At 38.1% G+C, this 27,738-nt stretch overlaps 1 protein-coding gene across 1 annotated transcript in view; it reads right to left on the reverse strand.

The window, feature by feature from the left end:
- The window catches only part of csmd2 (CUB and Sushi multiple domains 2), a 309,743-nt gene that overhangs the window by 182,687 nt on the left and 99,318 nt on the right, over positions 1 to 27,738 (reverse strand). Inside the window, exon 5 of the mRNA XM_053228691.1 lies at positions 21,199 to 21,406. Coding sequence (XP_053084666.1) covers positions 21,199 to 21,406 — 208 coding nt within the window. The remainder of the gene's footprint in view (positions 1 to 21,198; positions 21,407 to 27,738) is intronic.

Genomic DNA, 27,738 nt, shown 5'->3' on the forward strand with positions numbered 1-27,738 from the left:
GCAGTCTGGACACGGACTCAGCAAAGTATTTCAGTGGACAGAACCAACTACCTGAAAAAATACTGTAGCAGAGCTGAACAATGTATAAAAAAATCTGTCCGCTGTTCAGCTACTCTAATTTTCTAACCATGAACCTTCACAGTTTCTGTAGCAGATCCTCTGTTGCGGCTTGTCCAATCACATGCATTTATTTCATAATAATAATTCAATTTAGATATACACACTGTGTATCTTAAGTTGCCCTATCAATTATTTATTATTACTTATTTTGTTCATTTCTTTTCTTTTGATCAGTTGGCTAATGTCGTACAGCTGTATTTACGTCTATTAGTAAAATGATGCTGGAAGATTTCTGTGCATTTGCCAAGCTCAACTCTCAAAGGATATTCTGTGTGTTTAGTTGCAGAATAAATATAGAGCATCACAGAGACAGAAGAAAATCCCTCTTTCTGTTGCTTTACTCACACCACAGGCACATCATTGGCCCCCATCATGTCCTGATGTTGTGCTCATATTGGCATGGATTTTCTGTCTGCTCTTATGACCAGTGCTGCCATACCATCCACCACAACCCAAATACTGTGGAATCCAGATCCAGGTAGATTATCGTGCCAAGAAAGCATGTCTCAGGTGAGCATGAGGCAGCAATCAGCAAAAACAGAGAGCTGAAGGACCAGAGCAGACTGAACTTCTACACTTTCAACAACAGGAAGTGAGTATACAATTAGCTCATGCCAGGCAAACACACTGGTTTCAGAAGACTAAGGAAAGTCTGCACTAGTAGTGACTGGAAAATGGATTCAAACCAACCAGACTGGCTCCATAGGTCACTCAAGATTTCTTTCCTATTTAGCCGTTACAGGTTACAGGTTAGCCTGTTGTGTCCAGGTTTTTTGACATCTAGGTTTAATAGTCAACAAAATGCCTCAAGTTCCAATAAATATGTGGTATTTTACTTATTTTTATTTTTTTCCAGGAAAACCATGATGATGATGCACACAAACCTGCTGCTGAATCAACCACATTATGATTCATGTAGGAACCAAATTAAAAAACATATGATTTGTCAGAATGCCTTGTCTGAAAGCTGTGAGACTCCTGTTTATAGAACTAACTTTTATTTTGAAAGCTGAACAGCGAATAAACAAGAGAACAAAAACTTCACAGAGTGCTGGTTTATAATCTGAAGAAAATAACAAAAAAGCATCTTTTTCATAGCTAAATTGTAAAGCTATACATGGATATACAAATCGGTTTGAGTTTTTTCTTCATTAAGCCATGGGTCTCTGTGACTATTACAGACTTTTAAGGTTTAAAAGGGAAAACACACAGAAAATCAGAGAAAAAATAAGAAAATAAGAAAAAGAAATAAAAAAAAACACCAATGAGAAGCAACAGGACAGCACATTAGATATGAGTGATGACAGATGTTCACACACAAACACACTCATCTATACACATACTGTACACTAGCACACATGCACTCCTGCAGCTTGCAATGGCATGCCTCCAGCCAGATGGATCAAAGTTAACATGACCTAACTAGAGCGAGCAATATGGCAGCACTCCACGGGTAACTGAGGCTCTGAAATCATGGAGCATAAGACTGTGGATCAAGCAGTTGGCTCTGCCCTTCCTCCAACATACGCATGTCACAGTTCAGTCTAACAGAGCTGAGTGACATGGCGAGACTAACCTCAGCAACTCCACCCACTATGGTTCCAGTGACCTGGAGTTTGTTTTTTACTCATTTATGTATGTGTATGTGTATGTTTACCCAGCTGCCTATCCAATTTGTGCGTCATAATACCTGGCTGCCTACTGAGAACATGAAATTATGACCTGAGCATGATAGCATGCATATCTATTCTGCTTTGTCTCCTGGAGCCTAAGTCCCTTCTAATCCCTTCTTTAATTTTCCTCTCTCCTGATTTCCTAATCACCACATCTAATTAAAAATGTGCCAGGAATCCCTGGTAGCCTGATCCCTATCTGCCTGCTCCACACCAACCCCATCACATGGGCTAGTTGTCACTGCTGGGGAGTGAAGAAAGACAAATCGGTCAGCAATTCAATCAATAAACAACACAACTCTTCCTAGTGTGATAGAAAAAGCCCAGCAAAACCTTCCCTCTGACCCCACAATCTGTTCCACCTAGCACTCAATCTGCACACACATACAGTATACGCACATACACACACTATACTTTCTTATTCCATATTCCAACATGCCCAGTGAGCTTTTGAGGTTATCCCAAAGCATGCACTTAAGAAATTAAGAAACTTTTTAATTACACACATTCATGATAGGATTCAGAAAAGTTTCATTATAAACAGGAAAAATGATCTGGGATAGTATGCAGGAGTATATGTAAGGAGTATGACTCAGACCCTTCCAAGTCAAAATAAGAACAACACTATATGGCCAAAAGTATGTGGACACCTGATCATAACACCATATTAAGGATCTTCCCCAAACTACTGCCACAAAGTTACAAACACGCAATTGTCTATAATGTCTTTGTATGCTGTAGCAGTAAGATTTCCCTTCATTGGAACTAAGAGGCCCAAACCTGTTCCAGCATGACAATGCCTGTGGTCCACAGGTCGGTGTGGAAGAATCGGTGTGGTCTGCACAGAGTCCTGACCTCTACCCCATTGAACACCTTTAGGATACACTGGAATGTCCACTGTGAGTCAGGCCTTCTCGCCCAACATCAGTGCTCAACCTCTTGTGCTCTTGTGGCTGAATTCGCAAAAAATTCCCACAACCACAGTCCAAAATCTAGTGAAAAGCCTTCTCAGAAGAGTACAGGCTGTCATAGCAGCAAAGGAGGGACAACTCGATATTAATGTCCATGGTTTTGGAATGGGATGTTCAGTGGTTGGGTGTCCACATACTTTTGGCCACATAATGTAGATAAGATTCTGGTTATCCAGCATCCTAGACAAATTAATGATGGTGAAGCAAACAGGCATTGTAATATTAGAGAATAAGTAGAAAAGCAGGGAAGTTTCATTGGTGATAAAGATACCTGGGGGTATGACCTCTAAACTTAATTGTTAAAATAATTAAAACGTCCTGTCAAGGTTTCTTCCTCATATTGTCTCAGGGAGTTTTTCCTTGCCACTGTCGCCTCTGGCTTGCACATTAGGGATAAATTCACATATTGTAAACATTGTCATAAAGCTGCTTTGTGACAATGTCCATTGTTAAATGCGCTATACAAATAAAATTGAATTGAACTGAATTGTGGGGGTGCCATTTAAAAGCAGAAATGTGCAGATAAACAATGCACTGCATAGGAGCATGGTAATAATTCTGGTGTTGACTGTACTTGGTAGTGCCGCTGAAGTTGTGTTACGCTGGAATTACTGTATTACTGTATACTGTGCATTCATGCTGTAGCAACAGATAGACTACAGTCAACAATGTTACAACTACAGTGCAGACCATTATGGTATACCAATGTGGTATATTTTTGATTCTTGATTTTCAAATTGATTTTCTCTCACTCTCTCTCTCTCATTGCCACCCCTACACCCTCTCATATTTCTGGGATGCTGGTGGCAATCTTAGGCACTAGCAACTTACGTGAGCGGATCAGAACAGAACAATACATAAATAATGCTGTTTGAGATCCTCTGCAGAGAGTCATGTTCGGCTTCTGGAAAGACAAATGCAAGGTGGTTCATACTGATGCTCAGGTGCTCCAGTACTCGTCTGCAATACATCAGCTATAAGAAATATTTAATTAGCACAGCAACTCGTTTACATAGTTCCTTTTCCACATAGCAAAAATTCTGATTATAAAAAGAAAAAAACAATTAAAAATGCTAATGCTGCCTGTGAACTTCTCTCGTTTCCATGGGATATAAATATGAAGTTGCAAACATTTATATGTAAATGAAATCCCTTTGGCATTTATTACAATGGGGAAAACAAACAAAAATGAGATAGATGATTGTTTCAAGAGGGCGCATGAGCATACTGTCTACTGCACAAGCTGTTTGAAAGGATTGCAAGAAAGTCCTTTTCAAGAGTTAACCAGCATCTCACTTTTGTCCAGTGTCATTGGAATCATGTGTGATAATAAGATGAGCCCAAACTTTTTGGCCATTGGCCATGAACACCTGTGGCATCTTTGGGGAATAATTTTAGTGGTCTAGACTAGAGCTCTTGGAAAGACTGATGGCATCACAAATCCCATATAATCCCCGAATATCTGGTTGCCTCAGGTCATTAATACTTAGATAGACCTTTCAGCATAATAAAGACCCCACACATACGTCCAACTCAACATAAAATGGATGAAGTTTACATTGCTTTGCAATGCTGATCTATTTCCTATTCCTTATTGAAAACCAGTGGTCTGAATTGAAGCAGATGTCTACATGCCCAAACCTGTAAGTGTAAAGGGGACTGGCATTTTTTGCATGGAGGAATGGATCAAGGTCAACAATTTCATTGTTGTTAGACATCATAGGAGGAGGCTCAGTACTGGTTTCTCTCCATAGTAGGCTTCATCAAATGCTAACTAGAAGGGTGCCATGATTTGCAGAAAAAACACAACTTAATAAAACATGTTATGCTTGAAGAAGAAATAGTGTTAAAATGACACTACAGAGCATGCCATATGTTCAAGCTGAAAATACAAGCCGTTGCATATGTTTCAGTTTTGTTAATTTTCAAGAAGTTTGCCAATAATTCCAGGGTTGACCATATATTAATTCCCTGATACAGCATATCAGACATGGTTATGTTTCTGTTATGCATGAGTCAGCCATATTGTGAGCAGTATGTGTTGTGTGCAATGCTGACTCTGAGGGAAATGCTGCTTTCTGGATAAGGATGTTGAGCCGTGACCAGTGGAACTCAATGACATGGAGAAAGACAGGAATGCACTGATAAACATGTGGAAAATTATGCCAGAGGACCTCACAGTGTTTCACTAAGAGAAAAACCAGAGGGCATATGCATACGTGACAGTGGGTGCAGTGGGTAGTGTTGTTGCCTCACCAGGCAATATATACTGTACTGTGCAAAGGAATTATTTTTTTAAGTACAATCTTTGTTATAGATTTTTTATTTCATGACTTCTACATTACTGATTCAGTACAAAAACATTTTAGATTTTCATACATTAGTTTTCCAGCAAAAAAAATTAAATGTACAGAAAAATGTTTGTATGTCAATAAAGAAAGCAGCATATTATGTAAGAGACCACTTTTCAGATAGAAAACATAATGAAGGATGCTGGGTTTTGCTGCAAAAATAAGAAGCAAGTTAATTTCCTTAAAAAACTGTACAAACTGTACCTGAGACTACTATTTTTTTTTTAAAGCAAAGGGTCGTCATATCAAATATTGACTTTGTTTCATTTCTAACTGTTTACTCCTCTTTAGATTATTTTTAATGTATTTTTTTAATGTACAGTATTTTATTTATGAAACATTTAATTTAATTGTTTTTGAAGGCATTTCTTTGCATGTGCCTAAGACATTCGCACAGTGTGTGTATATAGCAAGGGCCAAACTGAAAGATTCTCCCTTGTACCATCACTCCCTGATCAATATTTCACAAAATGAACAATTAAAAACAGCAACAAATCCATAGAATTTTAATGCTCAGCTTTGAAAATAATTAGTGCCTGAGCAAGATGTTTCATGGAATTAAATTTGCATTTATGTTCACCTTTTCATTTAAACAAAACCCTAATATCATTTGATAAATATATCTGTAATTTAAGCCTAAATTTCCCTTGTACTGAATAACCAGTTTGCTTGGCTATTACATCCTTTCATTGTAAGGGCAACATTCCTGGTATGTGGAATACAGAAAATCAATCTTAATTCAGAGCTGGAAAATTATTTTCAACTAGGTAATATCAACTGCTAGTATGCTTTAATAGAGGATTAGCGATAATCAGTTTCAGAAAAAGCATTTTGCTTATGTATGAGCATTGTGATGTGCCACAGACTCAGGTCCATATTGTGCTATAAACTGGCTTCCAAACAAGAAGGCAAACAAGAAGAGGATTATATTGTATAGACTTTGTACAAGGAATAAAAACAGTAGAAAGTACAGCAGCAGTTATAAATAAAAAGGAAACCAGGGACTCCAAATGAAAAAGTACAGTGCACACCTGCAAAATCATATATTAGTTGTAAAATGTCAGCCACAATATCAAAATAGAAAAATCAGATCTGATCAGCTGCATCATGATCCAGTCTTAGAGTGAAGGTAATGAGTTCTTCATAGCTAACTAGTGCATCCGAATGCTAAAAGTACTGCTTGTGGACCAATCAATCAAAGCTGAGAGGCTTTATGTTCACATAGTGTCCTTGTTTGTCATTATATAGGGCAAAAACTGCACAGTGGCAAACATGCTTACACAAACACTTACAATAGGCAGCCATACTCTCAATCCATAACCACAGTATATTGCAGCGTGGGCCTGTTGCTGTGCAAGCAGTGATTGTGGAGCTAAATGGACCAAAGAGGCCAACAGAGTAAGTACGAGGCCAGAATCAATAGCTTCACAGCTCACCTTCACACCATGAGGCAATGATTATCTGCTCCACAAATCTCACATTATTTGCATGCACAAATGGCCTGTGCTACTCATTTTATCACATACTTAAACCAATTCTTATTATTGCACTGATAGATAGATAGATAGATAGATAGATAGATAAAAAAAAGGCACCAAATTATTGATTCCAGTGAAGAAGCTGCTAAGGTGCATTCATAGCAACAGATGCTGACAGCGCACCACACTCTGGGTAGTTTTAAAGCAAGTAGATGCTGGTTCGCTACACTCCAAGTCCAGCTAAGCAAAGTTCATCCATGCAATTTTGATGGATAGTGTGGTGTGAATTGAGACGGTAAGCCAAGGCAGGTCTAAATAAAACCTGACTCGCACAATGAGACTTTGAGGAGTGCCTCGGGGGAAAGAGAAAGACAGCTATTGATTTTGCAATGTCCTAGATGAGAGGGCAAAATATAATTTCAAGCCTAAGTCTCCTGCTTCAGCAGGTGAGGAAAAGAGGAAGTGATAGAGGAAGAGAGGGAAGGAGATGCAGAATATAGGAGCTAGAGAGCAACTTGTGTATTTGTGAACACTTTACACACAATTCTCTATCATGATTAGTAGCCATTTCTCTTGAACTTTGGCATTAATGTCTGTGCATATCTATCACAATAGGTGCATGACAGCAGATGTCAGTGTTGACACTACCAGCATTTAATCAAATAAAAAATAAAAATAATGAAAAAAAGGGAGCTAATACTAGATATATTTTGAAGACCTTCCCTCAGTGAACACTGCAAATGCCATAAAGTACGTAAAAGTTGCTTGAGAGTGGGAACAATGAAGAAATTTCCCTGGTTATGGATAACAACACTACAAATGACCTTCCTAGCCATTAGTACCTAGGGGACGGAGACTTACTGTATGTCAATTTGTAACCCAATCTAATACTTCAATAATAATAAAGTAATAAAGTTGTTTATAATATACTTCTTACCTTGTTTATGGTTATGATATGTAAGACATTTTTGTATGTACCACTGCACAGAGCCCTGACCTCAATCACACTGAACACCTGGAATGAACTGGAATGCTGACTGTATGCCTGGCCTTCTCTTCTAACATGACCTCACTAATGCTCTTGTGGCTGAATGGGCAAATCCCGACAGCCATGCACCAAAATCTAGTGGAAAGCTCGGACTTGTAACCCAAAGCTGAACCTGAAGGTTGTGGGTTCGAGTCTCAGGTCCGGCAGGGATTGTAGGTGGGGGGAGTGAATGACCAGTTCTCTCTTCCACCCTCAATACCACGACTGAGGTGAGACCCTTGAGCAAGGCACCGAACCCCCAACTGCTCCCCGGGCGCCGCAGCAAAAAAGGCTGCCCATTGCTCTGGGTGTGTGTTCACGGTGTGTGTGTTCACTACTGTGTGTGTGCACTTGGATGGGTTAAATGCAGAGCACAAATTCCGAGTATGGGTCACCATACTTGGCCACAAGTCACTTCACTATCTTCACTATCTTCACTATTAATTCTGGAATGGGATGTTATGGGTGTGAGTGGTCATGTGTCCACGTACTTTTGCCCATATAGCGTATCTGTTGCTGGTGACAGACTTCAGGATCTGGAAGGTTGCAATCTGACTGGCTACCCACTCTTCCGTGTATCTGCATTTCTATACATGGGTTTCAGATGGAAAACCTACTTTAACACTGTGACACAACAGGCTTTCGGGAGCAAACTATAGTCACTAAATTGTTATTTGTGTTTTGTTTGGAATAGTTTCAGGAGTGTCAGGAATCAAGGTATTACGTGTTGGCCAACATGTTCTGGAAGAGCTGTGTAGTTGGTTATTTTCAATGTCAGTCAAATTGTTCCTTTCTATACAAGTAACTGGGTCTTGGCCACGTTTTGTGATGAAATGTAGTAGACTCCCTAGCGAAAACTAAAGGACTTTTGAAACCTTGCAGCAGGTGCCATCAGTTAGATTTGAACTGTGGCCAAACACACACACACACACACACACACACACACACACACACACACACACACACCACACACACACACTCTCCCACATTCATGCTCCTACCTCTTAGACAATCCTATCCTATATCCCACTGCTTTGCATTACACACACATTAACAATGTTAATTACAATTGTTGAACATAATAATGGATTTATAATGGGTACCACCATTCAGTGGAAGATTATTACACTGCATTGTTTGAAATTCGAAGAACAATATTAGATCTGTGATTCATGTGCTCTAGCTTGGGTATAACATAATTATCTTGAACACATTACATAGATTCTTATTTTCTGTTTTTCTGAAGTTTTTTCAGTCTAAAAGCTAATGATAGCACTGTTTTTGGCTGTTCGGATATACATGAATTTGTACGAGTAATATACTGTAATTAGAGTAGTGCTTACTCTAATTACACCGATCAGCCATAACATTAAATCCACTGACAGGTGAAGTGAATAACATTGATTATCTCATTACAGTGGCACCTGCCAAGGGGTGGGATATATTAGGCAGCAAGTGAACAGTCAGTTCTTGAAGTTGATGTGTTGGATGCAGGAAAAATGGGCAAGCATAAGGATCTGAGTGACTTGTGGGGTGTTCCCGGTATGCAGTGGTTAATACATACCAAAAGTGATCCAAGGAAGGACAACCGGTGAACCGGTGACAGGGTTCATTAATGCCCAAGGTTCATTAATGCACATGGGGAGAGAAGGCTAGCCCGTCTGGTCCAATCCCACAGAAGAGCTACTGTAGCACAAATTGCTGTGAAAGATAAATGCCGGCTATGATAGAAAGGTATCAGAATACACAGTGCGTCACAGCTTGCTATGACAGCACAACTTAGGAGGTCTCGTGGAGTCCATGCCTCCACGGGTCAGAGCTGTTTTAGCGGCACAAGGGGGACCAACACAATATTAGGCAGGTGGTTTTAATGTTATGGCTGATCGATCTCATATATGTAGTTATACATTTCAGAAGGTCTATTTGGAAGGACAGTATTCAACCCTTATCCATTTTTAAACATTAATCTGCAAAGATGTGCTTGCTCTGCTTTGCTCCTCATTGACTCCGTCTTTTCGCTGTAATTGAGATCTAGATATCAGGGGGATAAACTGAAGTTCAGTGTTAGCCTTTTATGAAATGTATTTCATTATAACCACTCGAAAATAATGCAGTGATGTCACTCTGCAACTTATGAATCTGTTGACCCTTATGAATCTGTTAATCTCTATAACTGCCCTTCATCTCTGAGCTGTCATGTTAACCTGATATACATCAATTCACATTGTTCAATCTAGAATTAATATAATTATTATAGAGTTTATGATAGCATTATATTATAGCAACAAATTACATAAAGGATTAACCATATTAACAAGGTATATTTTACTGATGCATATATATAGTATATGGTGGCCTGGGAAAACATTTCACATGATGAAATTTTACAGACCATTTTCTATTATATGCTGTTCTACTACACATTTTCTGAAGTTAACAGATCTCAACCATAAATAAAATTATAACATTTTAAAATATAACTATCCTGAAATATGGCCATGAAAACATTGCCAATCATTAGACTAATGGGCTATTTGGAAGTCCTGCCCCTCCAGCAGTCAATCCATGTTTAATAATAATAATAATAATAATAATAATAATAATAGTTTTTTATCAGAAATAACCCACACAGACTATTAAATGATATGTCTATGTACATTATAAACTAGAGTTTGAGTCCTCACTTACACTGTTGTCATCTCAATATTATCTCAGTTGATATTATCTTAGATTTAGATTAAATTTAATATTATTCTTAGGCTATAGGAAGCAAATGCCTACCTCTGCCTACCTCTACATAAATATCTACACGAATGCAATCTATTTTTCCATAAATAGAGTGTAATCTATAATAATAATCTGTTTATGAACACCATTAGAACACATTATCGAATATTGTACATTTACGTTGGAAAATGAGATTAATGAAAATGAGGATAATGATGTCTTATCACCTCAGGTAAATATCAATAATGGTATTGACAATTTTGAGCCACATTGTCGTTCTTGGTTCTTGATCTTATAATGGTGAGTAAATAATAAAACCTTTTCTTCTGTTAGCTAAATTTCCCTTAAAAAATATTAGTATTAGTATTCAACAATGCATGTGTGTTACTGATAATTAGACCAAAAAGGGTTTGCCACAGTAATATCTGAAGGGTTTTCCCAGGCCACCACATATACTTAATTTATTATAGGTGGTGGTGGTGGGGGGGGATGTCTTAGTGGTTAGCATTGTTGCCTCACACCTCCAGGTTGGGGGATCAAATCCTGCCTCCGCCCTGTGTGCTTGGAGCTTGCGAGTTCTACATATGCTTAAGGGGTTTCCTTCGGGTACTCCGGTTTCCTCTCTCAGTCCAAAGACATGCGTTGTAGGCATTTGCTGACTGGCATTTCTAAATTGTCTGTAGTGTGTGTGTGAGTAAGTGTGCAATAGTTCCCTGCAGGGCGTCCCCCGCCTTGTGCCCTGAGTCCCCTGGGATAGGCTACCCCGTGACCCTGTGTATATAAGCGGGATAAGCGGTACAGAGACTGGATGGATGGATATTACAGGTACTATACTAGACATAGCATTAGCATTATGTGATTATTATTTTTAAATGAACTGCACTGGCACACATTCTGTAGTAAGACAAGGGGAAGACATGAAAGACACTAAAAACTTTCCACTGGAGAAAATAGCCTTGCCTCTTGAAAGAGTATGCCAAGAAATATGCACAAAAATAAACAGGAAAGTATAAAATGAGGAAAGGATTAAGAAGAGAAATGGCACTGATATCACCTACTGACATCACCAATGAAGGATGCTGGCCTACTTTTCTCATTTGATATAATTATTTTTGGTGTTTATCTGAACCATGGAAAAGTCAACATTTGCAACACTTTCCCTTCGCTGTCCATGCACCACGCAACTTCGTTCACCATTTGTCTTGGCTGAGCTTCGTCCCATTTTATAAATGAAGAGTCTGAAGTGGTACAGAACAGGAATCTGCACTCACAGCAAATGACTTTGGAATGAAACTCTTTCATCAGATAATTAGGGAGGGGAGAGCGCATCCAGATGTTTTATGCCATCTAAATAAGCAGGGCAGTGAAGAGAGAGAAAGAGAGAGAGAGAGAGAGTGAGAGATGGGGGGGCATGATAGATTGTATGAGTCACAGACAGAATTTAAGACAGGAGAGAGAGCAAGCAGAAAGTAAGTGACAGAAAGACAGTAACAAAGAGTGTGTCCAAAAGAAGCAGAAGCCAGGTGTCTTGATGCCTTGCTGTCTGTGTTGTCTCATAATGCAGTGTCGTAGAAGGCAGAGTCTCGATAGCTACAGCTATAAGGAAACAGTTTGAAACAGACTTCGAAAGCAGTATACATCACTACGTTCCCAAAATACCAGCTTGCGCTAACAGGTACTAACCTCAAAACACTAAGCTAGATTGAATACTGGGGGAAATATTCTGTGACTACACCAGCTAGGATTATTGATGTATATGACAGTGAAGCCTTTTGTCTTAGAAAGCAGAATTCTATGCAAACATTCAGTTCGGGCATCACTGTGTGGCTTCCTACTTCCAAATACAGATAAAGAAGGCAGTATGTGTTACATTTTGGACACATCACAAGAAAGAGAGAGCGCGAAAGAGAGAGAGTGAAAGAGAGAGAGAGATAATCACATTACTGTCAGGTTTTATGTGACTGGTGATGGTAAAGTTTAATATTAAAATCAAGATATTAAAGATCAATGCAGCAACTTTACCAACAGCCAGTAACACGATTTGGAAAAAAATTACTTTATAATACAAATTATATTACTGACATTCATTCATTCATTCATTCATTTATCCCACTAGAATGAGCTGATAATGTTCCTAACAATCTAAAAATTGTATTCAAAATTCATATTCTTTGGTGTGTTCAGATATGTGTTTGCCTAAAGATGTTGCACTGTGGTAATAATTTATGCTTGGTTATGGTTATAGGTAAAAGTGGTTGGTAAAAATAAACTTAATTGCTGTTTACTATGTTCATATCTGTATATTTGTACTTAGGAATTGCTAGAATTTAAAGCTTGTTTAGGTTGCTGTTGGCTTTCTATTAGAACTGTTACATAATCATTTGCTAAGCATTTAAGACTGAGAAAGTTCCAGAACCTGTGAGAATAAGGCAAGCCACTGAGGACTAGAGAGGTTAAACATTGCTGTGTGGAAGAGTGGATGTGTTAGATGAATAAAGGACAACTTCTTGAAATAACCATGTGTTATTGACAGTATGACCAAAATAACACACAAATCCAGTGACTTTATCTCTCATATTAACTGCTGCCATAAAAAGTTATTTAAAAACAATCTGTAATGAAAACTGACCCCTTTTTTCCTTGCTATCTCATATCCTTAGGCAGACTGAGTATGATTCATCTGTACTAATTGCAGGAAAGACATCATCTACTCATTTATTTAAGTGCAGAAACTTTCCCCCTTCTCTAAAGAACCTCTGACTGAGTCATGGGCAGGAAAAATAAATAAATAAATAACCAATCAAGAAAGATGCCTACTTTTTATAAGCCAATCAAATTCTGAGGTATCAAGTCGTGCCAACCAAATATGTTTCCCATTGAAATCCATCATGCTGTAGAAGAAAAATGCATTCAAATGCCCTGAACAATCATCTTCTGCAGATCTAATCAGGAGACATGTGATCATACTTCACAAAGCAGAAGGCTTTTGACTGATGGTTAATATCATAGAATGACAGCTGCGTGGAGAAACAGGATCAGGCCAATAACAATAACAATAAAAGAAGAAGCATAGGTAAGAGTAAGAACAGGAAGTAGTTTGTCAGCAGCCAATAGTGCCACAGTCGAATGCAGAGAAATGAAGTCGCTCTCAGAGGAGCATGGAGATGAATGAGTGTATAGAGCTCTGAAGGTATGTGACACTTCCTCTGCCATCTAGAACAAATGTGCCATCAGTGAATAATCGTCACTGCATATGCATGTCAAATGATCTGCAAACACTATAAATTCCTAAAGCTAAATGCTCGTACAATGCTGAAGGTATAAACATACATAATTTTTGTTTTATTTTTAATCATTCCCTCTTGGTTGGAGGTAATCAGTAGATACTGTTCTCCATATTTCAATCAAATCCAACATTAACAATGCATCTAACCGCTGAATTGAGGAAAAAAAAAGAGAGAGAAGAAAAAAAAAAATGAAAAGGATTACTGACAACATTGTGTATGCATGTTCATTGCAGAGGAGTCCAGTGGCTCGAGGCTGTTATCTTCTCTCTATCCTGATGCCTTAAAAAGAGTAGAAGAGGAGGCTATGACAAAGATGGTTTGTCTTAGATCAGAAATAAAAGGTAAGAAAATACTAAAGGGCCTGTGAAGTTCATTTGCTCAATTGTGAGCAGTTCCATCTCAGTGGAGTTAGAGAAGTCATAAATGTCAGAATAACATCTGCAACGGTGGTAATATGTTGAAATTACAAGCCTTTATTAAAAAGAAGCCTCCTCTGCACTCACTCCTGAAAGCAATTCAATTTTTCTTGATGTTTAAAGACATCTCAGTGAATTTTCACAGAAAAATGAAGTTGCCAGAGACTTACACTCACAGTCATACAATTAGGAGCAATCATTTTTTACAATTATGTCCTCTTAGAAAATACCTCCTTTGACAATATCCTTTGCTCAGAGATTTCAAAATGTGTCAAGGATTATTACTCCTACACATGAACTCTGAGACAAGCAGCTAACACATTCTTGCTGTGTCCTTATTCTGTGCTCTCATTCAAATTTTAATTTATGAAAATCCTTTATGCAGTGCTTAAGATTAACCCTTAAGGGTCCATCTTTGCAAAACGTTAAATTACATTAAATGTTGCATCTGGTGTTTGAGCACTGCTGGATTTCTTAACTCGGCTGTGCGGGTTGCTTACGGTATTATGTTGGTGTTACTCAAGATCATTAAAGCACGAATAAGAATGGTGCTAAGGAGTGGTGCTCTCTGGACTGATATGTGTCTAATTCAAAAAGAATTCAGTGTCAGTCTCCAACACTGATCAAATCTTAAAGGAGTCTGAAACTCTCAGCCTTTGGGAGTTCTAATCCACTAAAAAAAATCAACTCCAAATAAAAAACAGACAAGTCAGATAACTCAGCAGCAGTTTATCAGAGAATAGAGTCAAGCCTGATGATGAAAATCATCCCCACAACGTGATGCTACCACCACCATGCTTCATTGTTGTGTTCTCAGGGTGATGTTTGCCAAATGTAGCTATAAAGTTCAGTTTTAGTATCACCAAACCAGAGAACCCTTTCGCTGAGTCTCCAACATGCCTTTTGCCAATCTTGTATGGCCTTTGTTCTCTTCTCAACACTCTTCCATACAGCCCAGCTTTGTGGAGTGTCTGAACACCTTCTCTTATTTAAGCTGTGGATTTACCCAGTCCTTAAGAGTTCCTTCACAAAATGTGGAAAGGTTCACTGTATTTGCACTGTCTGGTGCATTCTCTCTGCTTTTCATGATCAGCGATAGATCACCAATCAATAGCTGGGTGAAACTGATTTCAGCAAAAGGTTTATTGAATAGCATTAGTTCTACATAGGAAGCAGGGGTAATTTGTTCATTTACTTTATTCAAGTATTGCTCATTTTTTTGCTTCAATGTTTTCTTCCCTTCACCCATGAGAAAACTTCAGCCCAAAATACTTAATATAACAATAACTAAACCTAATAAAAAGTTAATAATAACTCATAACTGGTCAGATGATTTTTAGTGCTAACTGGATAGACATCTCTTTTGCCTCTTACATTGGAAAATGTGTTTATGTTTTTGACTGATGCTACACACCATGTTTAGCCATTTTTGTGTGAAAATCCAGGGATTGCTCACATACTTCTAAAAAGTCTAAAATGATGGATGGGTTCAGAAGAGTCTCTCAAAAATACTGCTACTATGGGTTTTATAATGCTTTTGGTGACATACTATTAGAAAGAAAAAGCAACAGATAGATAGATAGACTGATTAATGAATTAATTAATTAAAAGAAACAGTGTCATTGCATATCATATAAGAAAAGATGCCTTCAATATTGAAATTAGACATTTTTACATAAAACAATTCACTATTAAAAGCAGTAAACATTAATTAACTAAACAAAGTCAATATTAAGCATAACAACCCTTTGCTGTTTAAAAATGCATCGGTCGTCTCAGGTACACTTTGTCTTGGGGAATCTTGGGAAATCTGCCACAGTTCTTCTGGAGACTCTGACTCTCATACCTGGTTCTGTTTTTGCAGATAAACCACAGACTTCATTATGATTTTTGCTTTCTTTACTGCTATACAAACAATTTCCTGTAACATTTAATTTTTTTGTCGACAAAGGAATGTTTGGAGTCCTAGTTTTTTCTTGATTCAATAATGTAGAAGTCATAAAATAAACATTTAACATAAAATTTGTATTTAAAAAAATAGAGTGCCTAAGACACTACTGTGTTTATGCATATATATATATATATATATATATATATATATATATATATATATATATATATATATATATATAGTACTTTATTTAAACGAAATTCCCATGTCTTTTCGAGAAAACAAATGGAGGAGGGAAACTTCCACACCTGTGCCTCTAATTGGCTCTACATCATAGCAGATGACACTCCTCATTCACAGTTCCCTTCAGCATCTGGTACATATTCATAGGTTAATTGCCCATGATCTGGCATGAGCAGAGAACTATGGCTTCTATATGTATGTATGTATGTATGTATGTATTTATGTATGTAAATTTATATTACATTTTATTTAATTTATATTATGTTTTTCCCTCTGCAAACTCCAGAGCACTTGAAGGTCGAATTACCCTGCCACGTCACTACCTCTCTATCCTTTTCTCTCTCTGCTTGCTCGCCTCTTTCAGCTATTGTGTGCTTAATTAAAGGCCCTGCTGTGACCCCATGTGTGGTGACAGGGAGAAGACAGGAGGGCTGAGAGAAAGGATATAAGGAGTTCAGAGGTTCATATCTGTCAATCTCAATAAGTTTCTATAGTTCCTAGTTCTATATTGACACTGTGTGTGTGAGTGTGTGAACATATGGATATGTACGCTTCTGAAGTTAGACAATGAAAAAAAAAGAAAAAGCCCAATATCCTCTTCGTTCCTCTTGGTATCAACCAGGACGTGAAAAGGAGAGCCAGTCCAGGATATTACGATGTACACGTTTACTGTTTGTTTCAACATTAACACAACATCTCCTATGAAAGTTGGTTGAATTTAAACAAGTGAGTTCTGTTGTTTAGAAAATTCTATATGAATAATGCTATAACAACATTTATAGCTTATATGAGTCATGACAATATCACAAATTTGAAAGCATAAGTCCACAGTTAATACTGACTACAAAATACTCCAATGATACCAGAATGAGACACCATCATAAGCTACTGTTCAACACACATTACTGACCCTAGTTAGAAGCTCAGCTTGTATTTCTTTTTCTTTCTTTCTTTTTTTTTTCAGTTTTTTTTTTGTTTGTTTTTTGCTAGCATCAGAGGCCCCAGGGTTCCCACTGAAGAGATACCGTAATCATAGTCAAACCCAAAGTGTACTTGAGAAAGTGGAATTGTAACCTCTTGGAGTTTGTAGTATCCTAACGAATGTGCAGATGCTCAGAAACTAAGTACTTTTGGGAAAAAGTGGTAGAAAGACACGTAAAAGTTTCAAGATTGAGCCATTTCCAAAAATACCCCATTCAATGATTGAAATGGAGGAATTTCTGCTGCCAAAGTTAATTTATGTTCAGACAAGTAGCATGTAAGACTTTGAATCACACTGAAAAGGAAAGGAACATTAACAGAGAAGTTTTATCTCTGGTCAGTCGAAAGTCCTCATCACTGTGTTCAGAGCCAAACGAACAAAGTTCAAATTCTACCTAGTTGGCAGGGCCAGTTCTGAGTATTCTGTCCTTTCTCTCCCCCTTTCCTTTCTACCTCTCTGCTCATCATACAACTGCCCACTGAAATGACACTGCAATCTGAACTCATTTACTAATCAGCCTTTCTTCCTGACACTGTCCCCTCAATCACTTCTTGTACTGATGTGCACGTCTGTGGTGTTTTAAGATCTGTCTCAGGTTTCAGTATGTCCGTTGGCATATCAGTCAGAGCTTTGTATAGCTTTCCATTTACCTCAGTTGTACATTAAAAGTTGTACATTAAAAGGCACAATGAATACAACATGCAGAAAATAATGCAGCGTTTCACACAGATCTGAAATACAGTGACTTGCATAATTATTCTTCCCACTTTTCCAAATTTTTAATGTTACAACTTAGATCTGAAATGAACTTAATTGGATTTTTTAGCATTTGATTTTAAAAAATATGTCTAGCATTTGAATATTTGTTATTGTGACATAAAGGTTAATTAAACAAATAGGTAGACATTTATTGGTTGGATGCATATTCACCAACCAGGAACAATAATCTTTACCTGCAATTAGTCTTCTGGAATATGTCTCCATCAGGATCCTGATATTTTTGCCCATTCTTATTCGCAAAATTGCTCAAGCTCTGGCAGATTGGTTAGAGAATATTGGTTCTCAATTAGATTGAGGTCTGAGCTTTGACAGGGCCATTCTAACACATTTTTTGGCTATGAACCACTTTAATGTAGCTTTGGCAGTATGCTCAGACTGAAACAGATTTTCCTCTTGGATTGCCTTGTATTTGGCTTCATACTTTTTGCACTCTACTCTGACCAATTTCCCAGCTCCTACTGATAAAAAGCATCCTGATGATGCCACCACCACCATGCCTTACTGTGGCGATGATATTCTCAGAGTGATGAGTAGTGCTGGGTTTACACCAAAAGTAATGCTTTGTGCCAAGACCAAAGAGAGAAATTTTGATGTCATCAGACCAGAGAACCTTTTTCCACATGTTTACAGAGTCTCCAAATGGGATTTCATAAGGCTTTTTTTTAAATAATGGCTTTCATCTCACCGTTTCATTAAGCCCAGCTGTGTGGATTGGCTGTGCTGTGGCTGTCCTGGTCTTCTGTGGTGTCCTAGGGCTGTGAACAGTTTCTCTCTAATAAACTGTGGAATCTCTTCAGCTTCAGAGTTATCTTTGACCTCTTACTCGCGTCTCTGAATAATGTCCTCTTTACCTAGTCAGTGACTTTTGCTGAATGGCCTTCTCTAAGTAGATTCACAGCTGTGCCATATTCTTTCCATTTTTTAATAATGGTGCTCTCTGGAGTGCTCAAAATAATAATGCCTAAACTCTGATCGATACTTTTCCAGAACTTTGATGCAACTCTTATGCAAGGCACTGTATACTTGGGGCGTGGGGTGTTCTGTTTTAATCCCATACATTATTTATAGATATTGAGTTGATATTACAAACAACAAATATTAAGACTATTTGATTTTATGTCAGATATCTTCTGACTGTGCTGAGGCTTGTTACCTCACCCCCCACACTGCCAGTCAACTTGTCTCACTGACTGACTCCTAGACCATTCATTCATCTTCAGTAACTGCTTTGTCCTTGCCAGGGTCATCGTGGATCTGGGGTCTAGCCCAGTAACACACAATACACACACATTCACACCCTCATTCACATCTAGTGACAATTTAGTAGCCAGTACCCCTAATGGTATGTTTTTTTTTTAATGTGGCAAAATTTGAGAATATGAAGGATACCTACACAGACACGGGCAAAACATGCGCAGTATTGGACCTGGGACCCTGGAGCTGTGAGGAGGTAAAGCTACCCACTGCACTGTGCAGCCAACTGACAGTACAAATGATTGCAATTTTAACATCAGATTAACATTTAACATTTACTGTATTACAATCACTAATAGTCTATTGGGGTTACTATTTCTGCATTTACTTCAATACATTTATTTAACTTTTGTTCTTATAAATTTCTGTGTTCCATCATGATGTTCCACCTTCATTAGAATTCAGTAAACCGACAGTTTTCCATACAATTCCTGGACACATGAATGATAATAAGCATGCCCTCTGATTGTATTTTACTAAGGTTATTCTAGCGTAATAGCTGCAAATCAGAGGCGGAGTTGCTTTGTCATATATAAGTGCACAGTGAAATCATGTAGTCCTCCCATCCATGACATAGTCAAGATGAAATTCTACATATAAACCTCTGTTGCCATGACAAATCATGGCTTTCACACAAGAGTAAAAGATGCAAAGTTATCAGTAACTGTTTTTAGATCTATGTTTTCAGCTCCTCATAAAAAGGAGAGCAAGCAGCACAGCGCCTCACTAATTGCTCAAGCTCAGTTATAAACAGCTCGAGGCAGCTGACGGAGCACCCAATGTGGCAACTCGAAACAGCGATTTGAATGACCTAACCCTAACCCTGACTTGAGATTATTATTCATGTCACTGCCAAATTGGACACTGACCCGTTGTTTTCTCAGAAGATAGAGGTAAAATATACTTAGGGGGTAATCAGTTTACCTTGGCTCGCTAACCAAGTATTACATATATGTAGGAAACACTGTAATGAATATAACATACATACAACAAACTTAAATCTAAACTAAAGAGAAATGTATATGCCATCTAAAAAATTAAATGTGTTGATGTAACAATAAAAAATGAAGGTAAAATGTTTACATTTATACAACAGCACTTCAGAATTCTCCAATCTGACTGGTCAGAAGGTGTTGATTAATGTTCTATAACATCAGCTGCAAGCTTTATATTAATTCAAGGTTTATTTTTTAATATGGATTTTAAAAAAAAGCTTTCAGTGAGGAGATTTTTGGAAGGAGTCTCTAGTGTCAGTCCTTTATAACGGTCAGAAGTAAAGCTGCAACCTTCCAACACGGAAAAGGGGGCAAGACGAAAAGCTAAATTTTTTTTTTGTTCTCTTATTAACATCCAAGAGAGAATAAAGAGAGGCTAGGGAAGGAATCTTTGCTATATCGTAAGTGATAATGTCATACTTTAATAAATACAAAAAATCTGTTAGTGAGTGAGTTAGTGTTGACAAATTTCAGTGATATAAAAGGAAAACATTTGGGGACGTGCTGTTATAGGAAAATAATTAACTTTGCTTCGTGTTGGGCCTCAAAACAGCATCATGGCTTTGATTACTTTCTATAGCGGTGTGCCCCATCGTGTTTTATTACTTCCATTCCAAAAAATATATAAACCAAAACCAACAAACATATAAATCTCTACTGAAAACAAAATAGAAAATATAATAGAAAACATAACACAAAGTTCTCCTCTCACAATGCCTATATCAGGCAGTTTTATTTTCTTTGGAACAGGGTGTATGCATTTAAATGTAATACCTTTTCAGTGCAATTTCTAATGTAATTTAAGACCAAATCTGCAGTGGGGATACACCATAAAGGTTTTATGGCATAGTACGCAGAGAACCCCATAGTCACTTCTGCTACAGTTTTTTGAAGTTCTTCATGTGAATGTGTTTTGTGTATGACGGCGTTTATTACACACCCCATGCATATCTAGAAGCGGTGAATATAGGGGTGTAAAGGCTAGATAGATATACACACTCACCACTGTGCAGAGCCATCTGTACCACTGACTTCCAGGACATCGTAGTCTTCTTCTAGCTGGAAGTCGTTGAAAACGAGAGCGATGGTGTCACCCGGCTCAGCCAGCACTGTCCATGTGCAGTCAGCATTGTTGTTATACTCCTGTGGGTAGTTTGGACTTGTGATGACGCCGCTCTGACCTCGCAGTGTTCCCCCACAGCCATCGTCTGCTGCAAAAGCATGCACACACATGCAATACGAGAGTGATTAATTCCTTAAAAATCTGCTTGATTAGCTTTGTACTAGCATTATGGATTAAATAAGATATAACTATACCACACTGTTGCTAAGAGGAGGCTTGATGTAACCCACTGAAACATGTGGTTAATTAACTGAGATGAATTCAGATTTTGGTTAATTTGTGCTCGCAATGTGGCTCCCTCTTAAATATTGTTTTAAGGAGACAGTCACCCCAACTGCTACATATGCTTATGCACTGTCATGGAAATCAAACCCCTCTGGCTCTTCTCATCTTTTGTTCTCTCTTTGTCTCTCTATCTCTCTGTCTGTCTTTCTGGAAGCTAGTCGTTTAGCTCAGGATAATGAAACTACATTTTTTGAGAGAAGGTGAAGTGGCAGGGTAAATCTCCCTCCCTTTTTCCCATCTCTCACCCCATTCCCTCCCCCTGCCTCTCCCTCTATCCCTCCTTAGGGAAAATCAAAGGGATCAAAACTTTCTGACAGTGAGAAAACTTGAGCCTGAGGATCTGACCTCCTTTTTCAGTAGCACAAATCTCCCATTCACCTACACACCCGCCAGACTCTCCCTCCCGGCATTTGATAGTAGGTGAATTCAGACAGGGCCGACTCTATTTACAGACTACTGGCCAGCTTGAAGGCCTGTGACGATTAGAGTGGGAAATTCTCAAATTAAAATTGAGAGAGAGAGAGAGAGAGAGAGAGAGAGAGAGAGAGAGAGGACATAAAAGATTTGAGAGAAACATTATGTATTATGGTGGTTTTCAAACAATGATGGCTGCAAAAATCACTGTGCAGGAAAAAAAAAATCAATAACCAAGTATTTAGTTAGCTAGCTAAATAATGTAAGAGCTTAATTAATGTGACAGAGCACAATTAAAGCTTTTTATTCCAGACATCCTTCACTGCATAACACTGGATATCATGCCTATATTTTTCTCTTTTAAACATTCATACACCTTGATTTTTTTAACTGAAATTTGGTGACCTTCCACAACATGACCCAAAATGAACAAAAAAGAAGAAACAAACAAACAAACAAACAAATTACACTGATTGTTGTACAGGTGCTACACATTTTTGTTCATAGGTTCTGTTCCAGCTCAATTTTGACCCACATGTATTGAATGAATTACAGGTTAAAAATAGGGGAAATATATATAAAAATATCATGAAAAAAGCTCCTGTGAAAAAAAGTCCTTGAATTGTTTGAACTGGGACAAGTTGGGATAAAGCTCAAGGAGTGTCTTGACACTTTCTTGAGAGGACATGCCTACTATATTAAGAGATGTCCTGGGATTCCCACCATAGACTCTTCTTAGCTATTGGGCAGTTAAGGAAGAATCTTGCAAAAGTGAAAATTCCAGCGTTTATATATGCTGGAATTCCCACCACAATATACTGTCTTTCCACATGACTCATGTAAGCTACTGCACAGTTATTGAAGAAACCTTAAAAGTGAAACATGGAGAACATGGAAAACTCCATACAGACAGTAACCTGGGCTCAGTAACCTGCCCACCATGTTGATGATATAGTTTTTTCTTTCTTTTCCCACCAGAAAATGTTTCTGCTATGTTTGCCAATTAATAAAAAATCTTTAAAATCATTATACATATAAGCAGGCCCATGGGATTTTAACATTCTCATCACCCCAATAATAATAATCCCAACATTCTCAATCCCAATGATCTGGAAACAAATAACCTTGCATTGAGAGTATATTATATCATTGATGCATGTCCGTAGAGTGGGCACTAATTTGCATTCCCATGATCCCCTGCAGCTGCCCATTACTGTGATGTTTAATGTTAGTGTTTGTGTTTTGTTAGATTTAGTGGTTATTGTTAGCTAATTAATGTGTTTTTGTCTGTGCTGGTCTGTGCCAGTGTATGGTATACCACCATATTGGTTTATGTTTGTTTTGTGTAGGTTAGTGTTCTAGCCTATTTAGCGAAATCTTGGTGGAATTTGTCACCCCCCGCCAGTTTTCCTCCCTCTAGCCAGTTCTGTGGCTAACCGCCAAGTCTGTGTTGTGCTTTAAGTGTGAGTTACAGCAATAAAAGAGCAAGTGCATTGTATTTAGATGCATACTGGTTTTTAAATCAAAACAGTTGATTTAATCTGGCAACTCTCAACCAGCTCTTCTGCAGAGGTATGCATGCTTTACACTGATCCTACATTTACTGGTTTGATAGAAAGAATTCCTGATGCATCCATAAGAACAGTGTGTAAAGCTGAACAATTAATGGGGCCGCATGGTGATGCAGCCGTTCATAGCTCTGAGCAGCCCCATTTTAGTCCTCAGCATGGGTTTCTGTCTGTGTGGAACTTCACTGTGTTCATCTGGGTTTCTTCTGGGGTGCCCGGTTTCCCCCAACCCTTTCAAATTATGCATTGTGAACTGGCTACCCTAAATTCCCAATTAAAGCTGCCTCACACTCAGTGTTCCTGAAATAGGCTCCTGATCCACCGTGACAATGACCAGGATAAAGCATTTAACAAAGACAAATGAATGAATAAAATATTGATAAAATTCATGTCATATAATAAATGACTCAGAAGGTGATGGCAGATTTACACACTGGATCTGAATGGAGTTTTGGATAGAGTGGATGTTACAGCAGGTGAGATGTCTCTGAGATGTGGGACGTAGCACAAGGCAGATTGAGATTGGTCTGGTGTGTTTGTGTGTGTGCCAGGCAGGCTGAAGGATGTTGGATTTCTGGCAGCTATGATGCAGGACCTTCACATAATGTCTGAAAACGGCAGTGTGTTCTGACCCATACCCACGCATAAGAGAAAAAAAAAATAACTGACTATACATCACATCCAGTGTTTGAGACATAAACATGTCTGTCCTTTTTAAATGCCTCTTTTCCAGCAGGCATCACTGCAGAAAAGGATTCTGGGAAGGGGCCAGGTCTGTAAGCCTCCTTCTCAGCATGTAAAGAAGGGATGTATAATGAGGTCTTTTCTGGCTTATGAGAGGAAGAAAGTGAGATAGAGAAGCAGTTATACTGTTTGAATGCTTGAGAATAAATGTGTACTGCAGTATAAAAGGGGGTAGACTGAATCATACTGTAGTACCACTGCTGACCACTTCAGATAGATCCTAAGACTGTGTCTATTTTAATATACAGGTGAGTGATCTCACTTGTCTTCCCAGGACACAGAGCTCCTCTAGTCATGGTGTCATGGGATTCATTAGCGTTGGCTTGCTAATCATATGATTCCTTTCAAGGGATGAAAAACGCAGAGCAGGGGCCCCCGAGCCCTGTCAATCATCCAGAAGACCTGTCAATCTCCACACTCACTTGGGAGACACAGCACAAACCAAGAAGAGAAGGCTGAACAGAAAAGAGGTTGGGAAAAAGGGTCTTGTCTTCTAGCTTTTTCACACATGCTGATTATGGGACAGCGTTCAACCTCCCACGCGATTCCATCAAATCCTTTGATGAGGCGTGATCTGACTGATCCGATATTTACTTCTGCCAATGAAAATGCATCATTTTTAAAAGTCATTACAGTTCATACTATGGAAAATATGATATTTAGATAGCCCAAGCAGAAAAAGCAGAAAATAACTCTTGTTCTATGCGTTCAGAGTTGCCATGAAATAAATAATTAAATGACCAAGTGAATTAATTAAGTGAATTAATCACAGAGTTTAATAATTAACTCTCTAAGGTCCCTTCCCCCAAAAAGTTCTATATTCTTTAGCACCGATGCTCACTAAAAAAACAGCCTTATGAACATAGTCTGCAAATCCAGTCCCTTACAAAAAGAGTGTTGACTCGGCTCGCCTGCCCCTCCACAGTGCTTTCCTCCAGCTTTGCAGCTACCATGGCAACATGGCAAAGAGAGAGAAAGAGAGGTGCAAACCAGCACCCCTAGACCTGACAGCAAGGATCACAGAGAGAAAGAAAGAAAAAAAAACAAAAGAGGCAGATTTCTTTAGAGAAGTGATCTGGTCTGATCCTTGTACGGTTATCTTTTCTCTCCTGTCTCCCCTCTGGAAAGATCACTCTGGCTGCTCTGCCATGGTAGGAAGCTGGCAGGCTGCTTTGACATTTAGAATGCAGAATGCTGAACACGCTCCCATTGAGACACTGAGATCTGTGATGGAGAAGAGCCCAGAATGGAGAAGAATTCTGAATGTACATGTTCACATATTTGAAGGATGAATCATCTCAGTGTAAAGGACTGCTCATGTGCAACAGTGAAGAGAAACAGATAATCATGGTGAGCCAATTATTGTAAGAACAGCATTTAAAGGAACAGGCCCAAACAACTGGCACTAAAGAGGGAAGACAAGCTTATTATTCTGTGAGAGAAAAGCAGTCAGGCCTCCTGCCCCCTTCTGGCCAACAGAATTTTTTGAGCAGTCATAATAAAGCAAGGAAACAGAGGACAGAAGCAGTGGGAGGATGAGAAAGTGAGAGGGATGGCAAAGTCATCAAGAATATGTAAGCCTTTTGAAAAGGTTTTTGAAAAGAAAATAAAAAGTGCATGTGTGTGTGTGTATACATATATATATATATATATATATATATATATATATATATATATATATATATATATATACAGTACTGTGCAAAAGTCTTAGGCACCCCTATTTTTTTAGTACAAACTTTATTGTAGATTTTTATTTTATGACTTCTACATTATTGATTCAGTACAAAAACATTTTAGAATTCCAAACATTAGTTTCATTATTTTTTGAAGGCATCTTTGCTCCACTATGCCTGGAAATACTGAAAAAAAAACTGAGGTAGAAATGTCAGCTATATCTGTCAAGGGATGTGCATGGAAATTTTTTTAATTGTTAGTACATATCTTCTGTATTCTCTAACAAATTTGCTTATTTCTATTTTCCAAAATATAAACAAGGCGATGGCCAAGCAATGTTTTTCCAATCTTTATCTGTCTAGTTTCGGTAAGCCTGTGCCCATTGTAGCCTCAGATTACTGTTCATTACTGTTGTTTTCTGCTTTTCTGCTGACCATGGTTGTAAAGAGTAGTTATTAGAGTTGCTGTGGCCTTTCTGTCAGTTTGAACCAGTCTGTCCATTCTCTTGATTGGATCTAAATGAACTAAGTCAGGGGTTTCACAGCAATGGGGGAAATACGTATGCAATCATAACTTTTATTACAGTTTTTTATTTGTAAATAACTTTGCAAGCTATGTTGATTTTCCTCTGCTTCAATATTACATACTATTTTGTGTCTATTTATTTATCTATCTATTTATATCATATAATCCCGAGCAAGTCAATTTCAGTTCCAGATTGTTACACTATAAAATGTTGAAAAGTTCAAAGGGGGTGAATACTTATGCATGGCACTGTGTATATACAGTGCATATATATATATATATATATATATATATATATATATATATATATATATATATACATGCATATGTAAGTAAGCTTTTAAACAGAAACACAAGACTTCAATTAGCCACTGCGTAAAATGTTAGTTTGTACACCATTGGCATGTAATTAATCATGGAACAATGGCATTTTTATTGCTTTTATGTGTGTGAATGCTTTACTGCACAAATCCAATACAGAACAACAGGGACAGGAGAGTCAGCAGCTTTAAATCAGAAAAAAAGGCGAAAGCAGAGGGCAGAGGCAACAAAACACAGATGAGTGTGAGATATGAAAGGCTGCATGGGAGGATGCGTGAACACGACGCAAAACCAAGAAAAGGTCCATAATCTCATGGGCCACCTGCAGGGCTTGGAGGATTGTGGGGGGTCCCTTTCTGGCTCTGCATGTCTGAGCATGTGGGACTGGACGTGGGCTTCCTGACTCCTACAGCCTGGGCACAGATGGCATTGCTTTATACCAGCCTGTTCAAAGAACACACACAGCCCAGAGACCACCACCACCAGCAGCCATTGTCACACACCATTCACACATGGGATGGGGATGTAAGGAGCAAACTCCCAGACATCAAACGGAAATAAGTCACAGGAAATGAAGTGTGAAGATCAGAAGTGGGTAGAGTAACAAATAACTAACTTTTAGGACAAGCAATTGTGATCATGATGATACTGATGAGTTCAAATAAAAATTGAAAATAAAAATATTATCGCAGTACAGTCGAACAATTAAATCTGACTGGTCAGAAGGTGTTGATTAATTTTCTATAATAATAGTTCTGATATGCGTGCCAAATGTAATTCATATTACAGGTTTATATTAAAATTTACATCACATACAGTAAACATTATACTTTCTATATATTTGAACACCTCTTTCACAGGGACTTGAATGGCAGACATGTCACAT

The sequence above is a fragment of the Pangasianodon hypophthalmus genome, chromosome 23 (genome assembly GCF_027358585.1).
Source record: "Pangasianodon hypophthalmus isolate fPanHyp1 chromosome 23, fPanHyp1.pri, whole genome shotgun sequence".
Lineage (NCBI taxonomy): Eukaryota > Metazoa > Chordata > Actinopteri > Siluriformes > Pangasiidae > Pangasianodon > Pangasianodon hypophthalmus.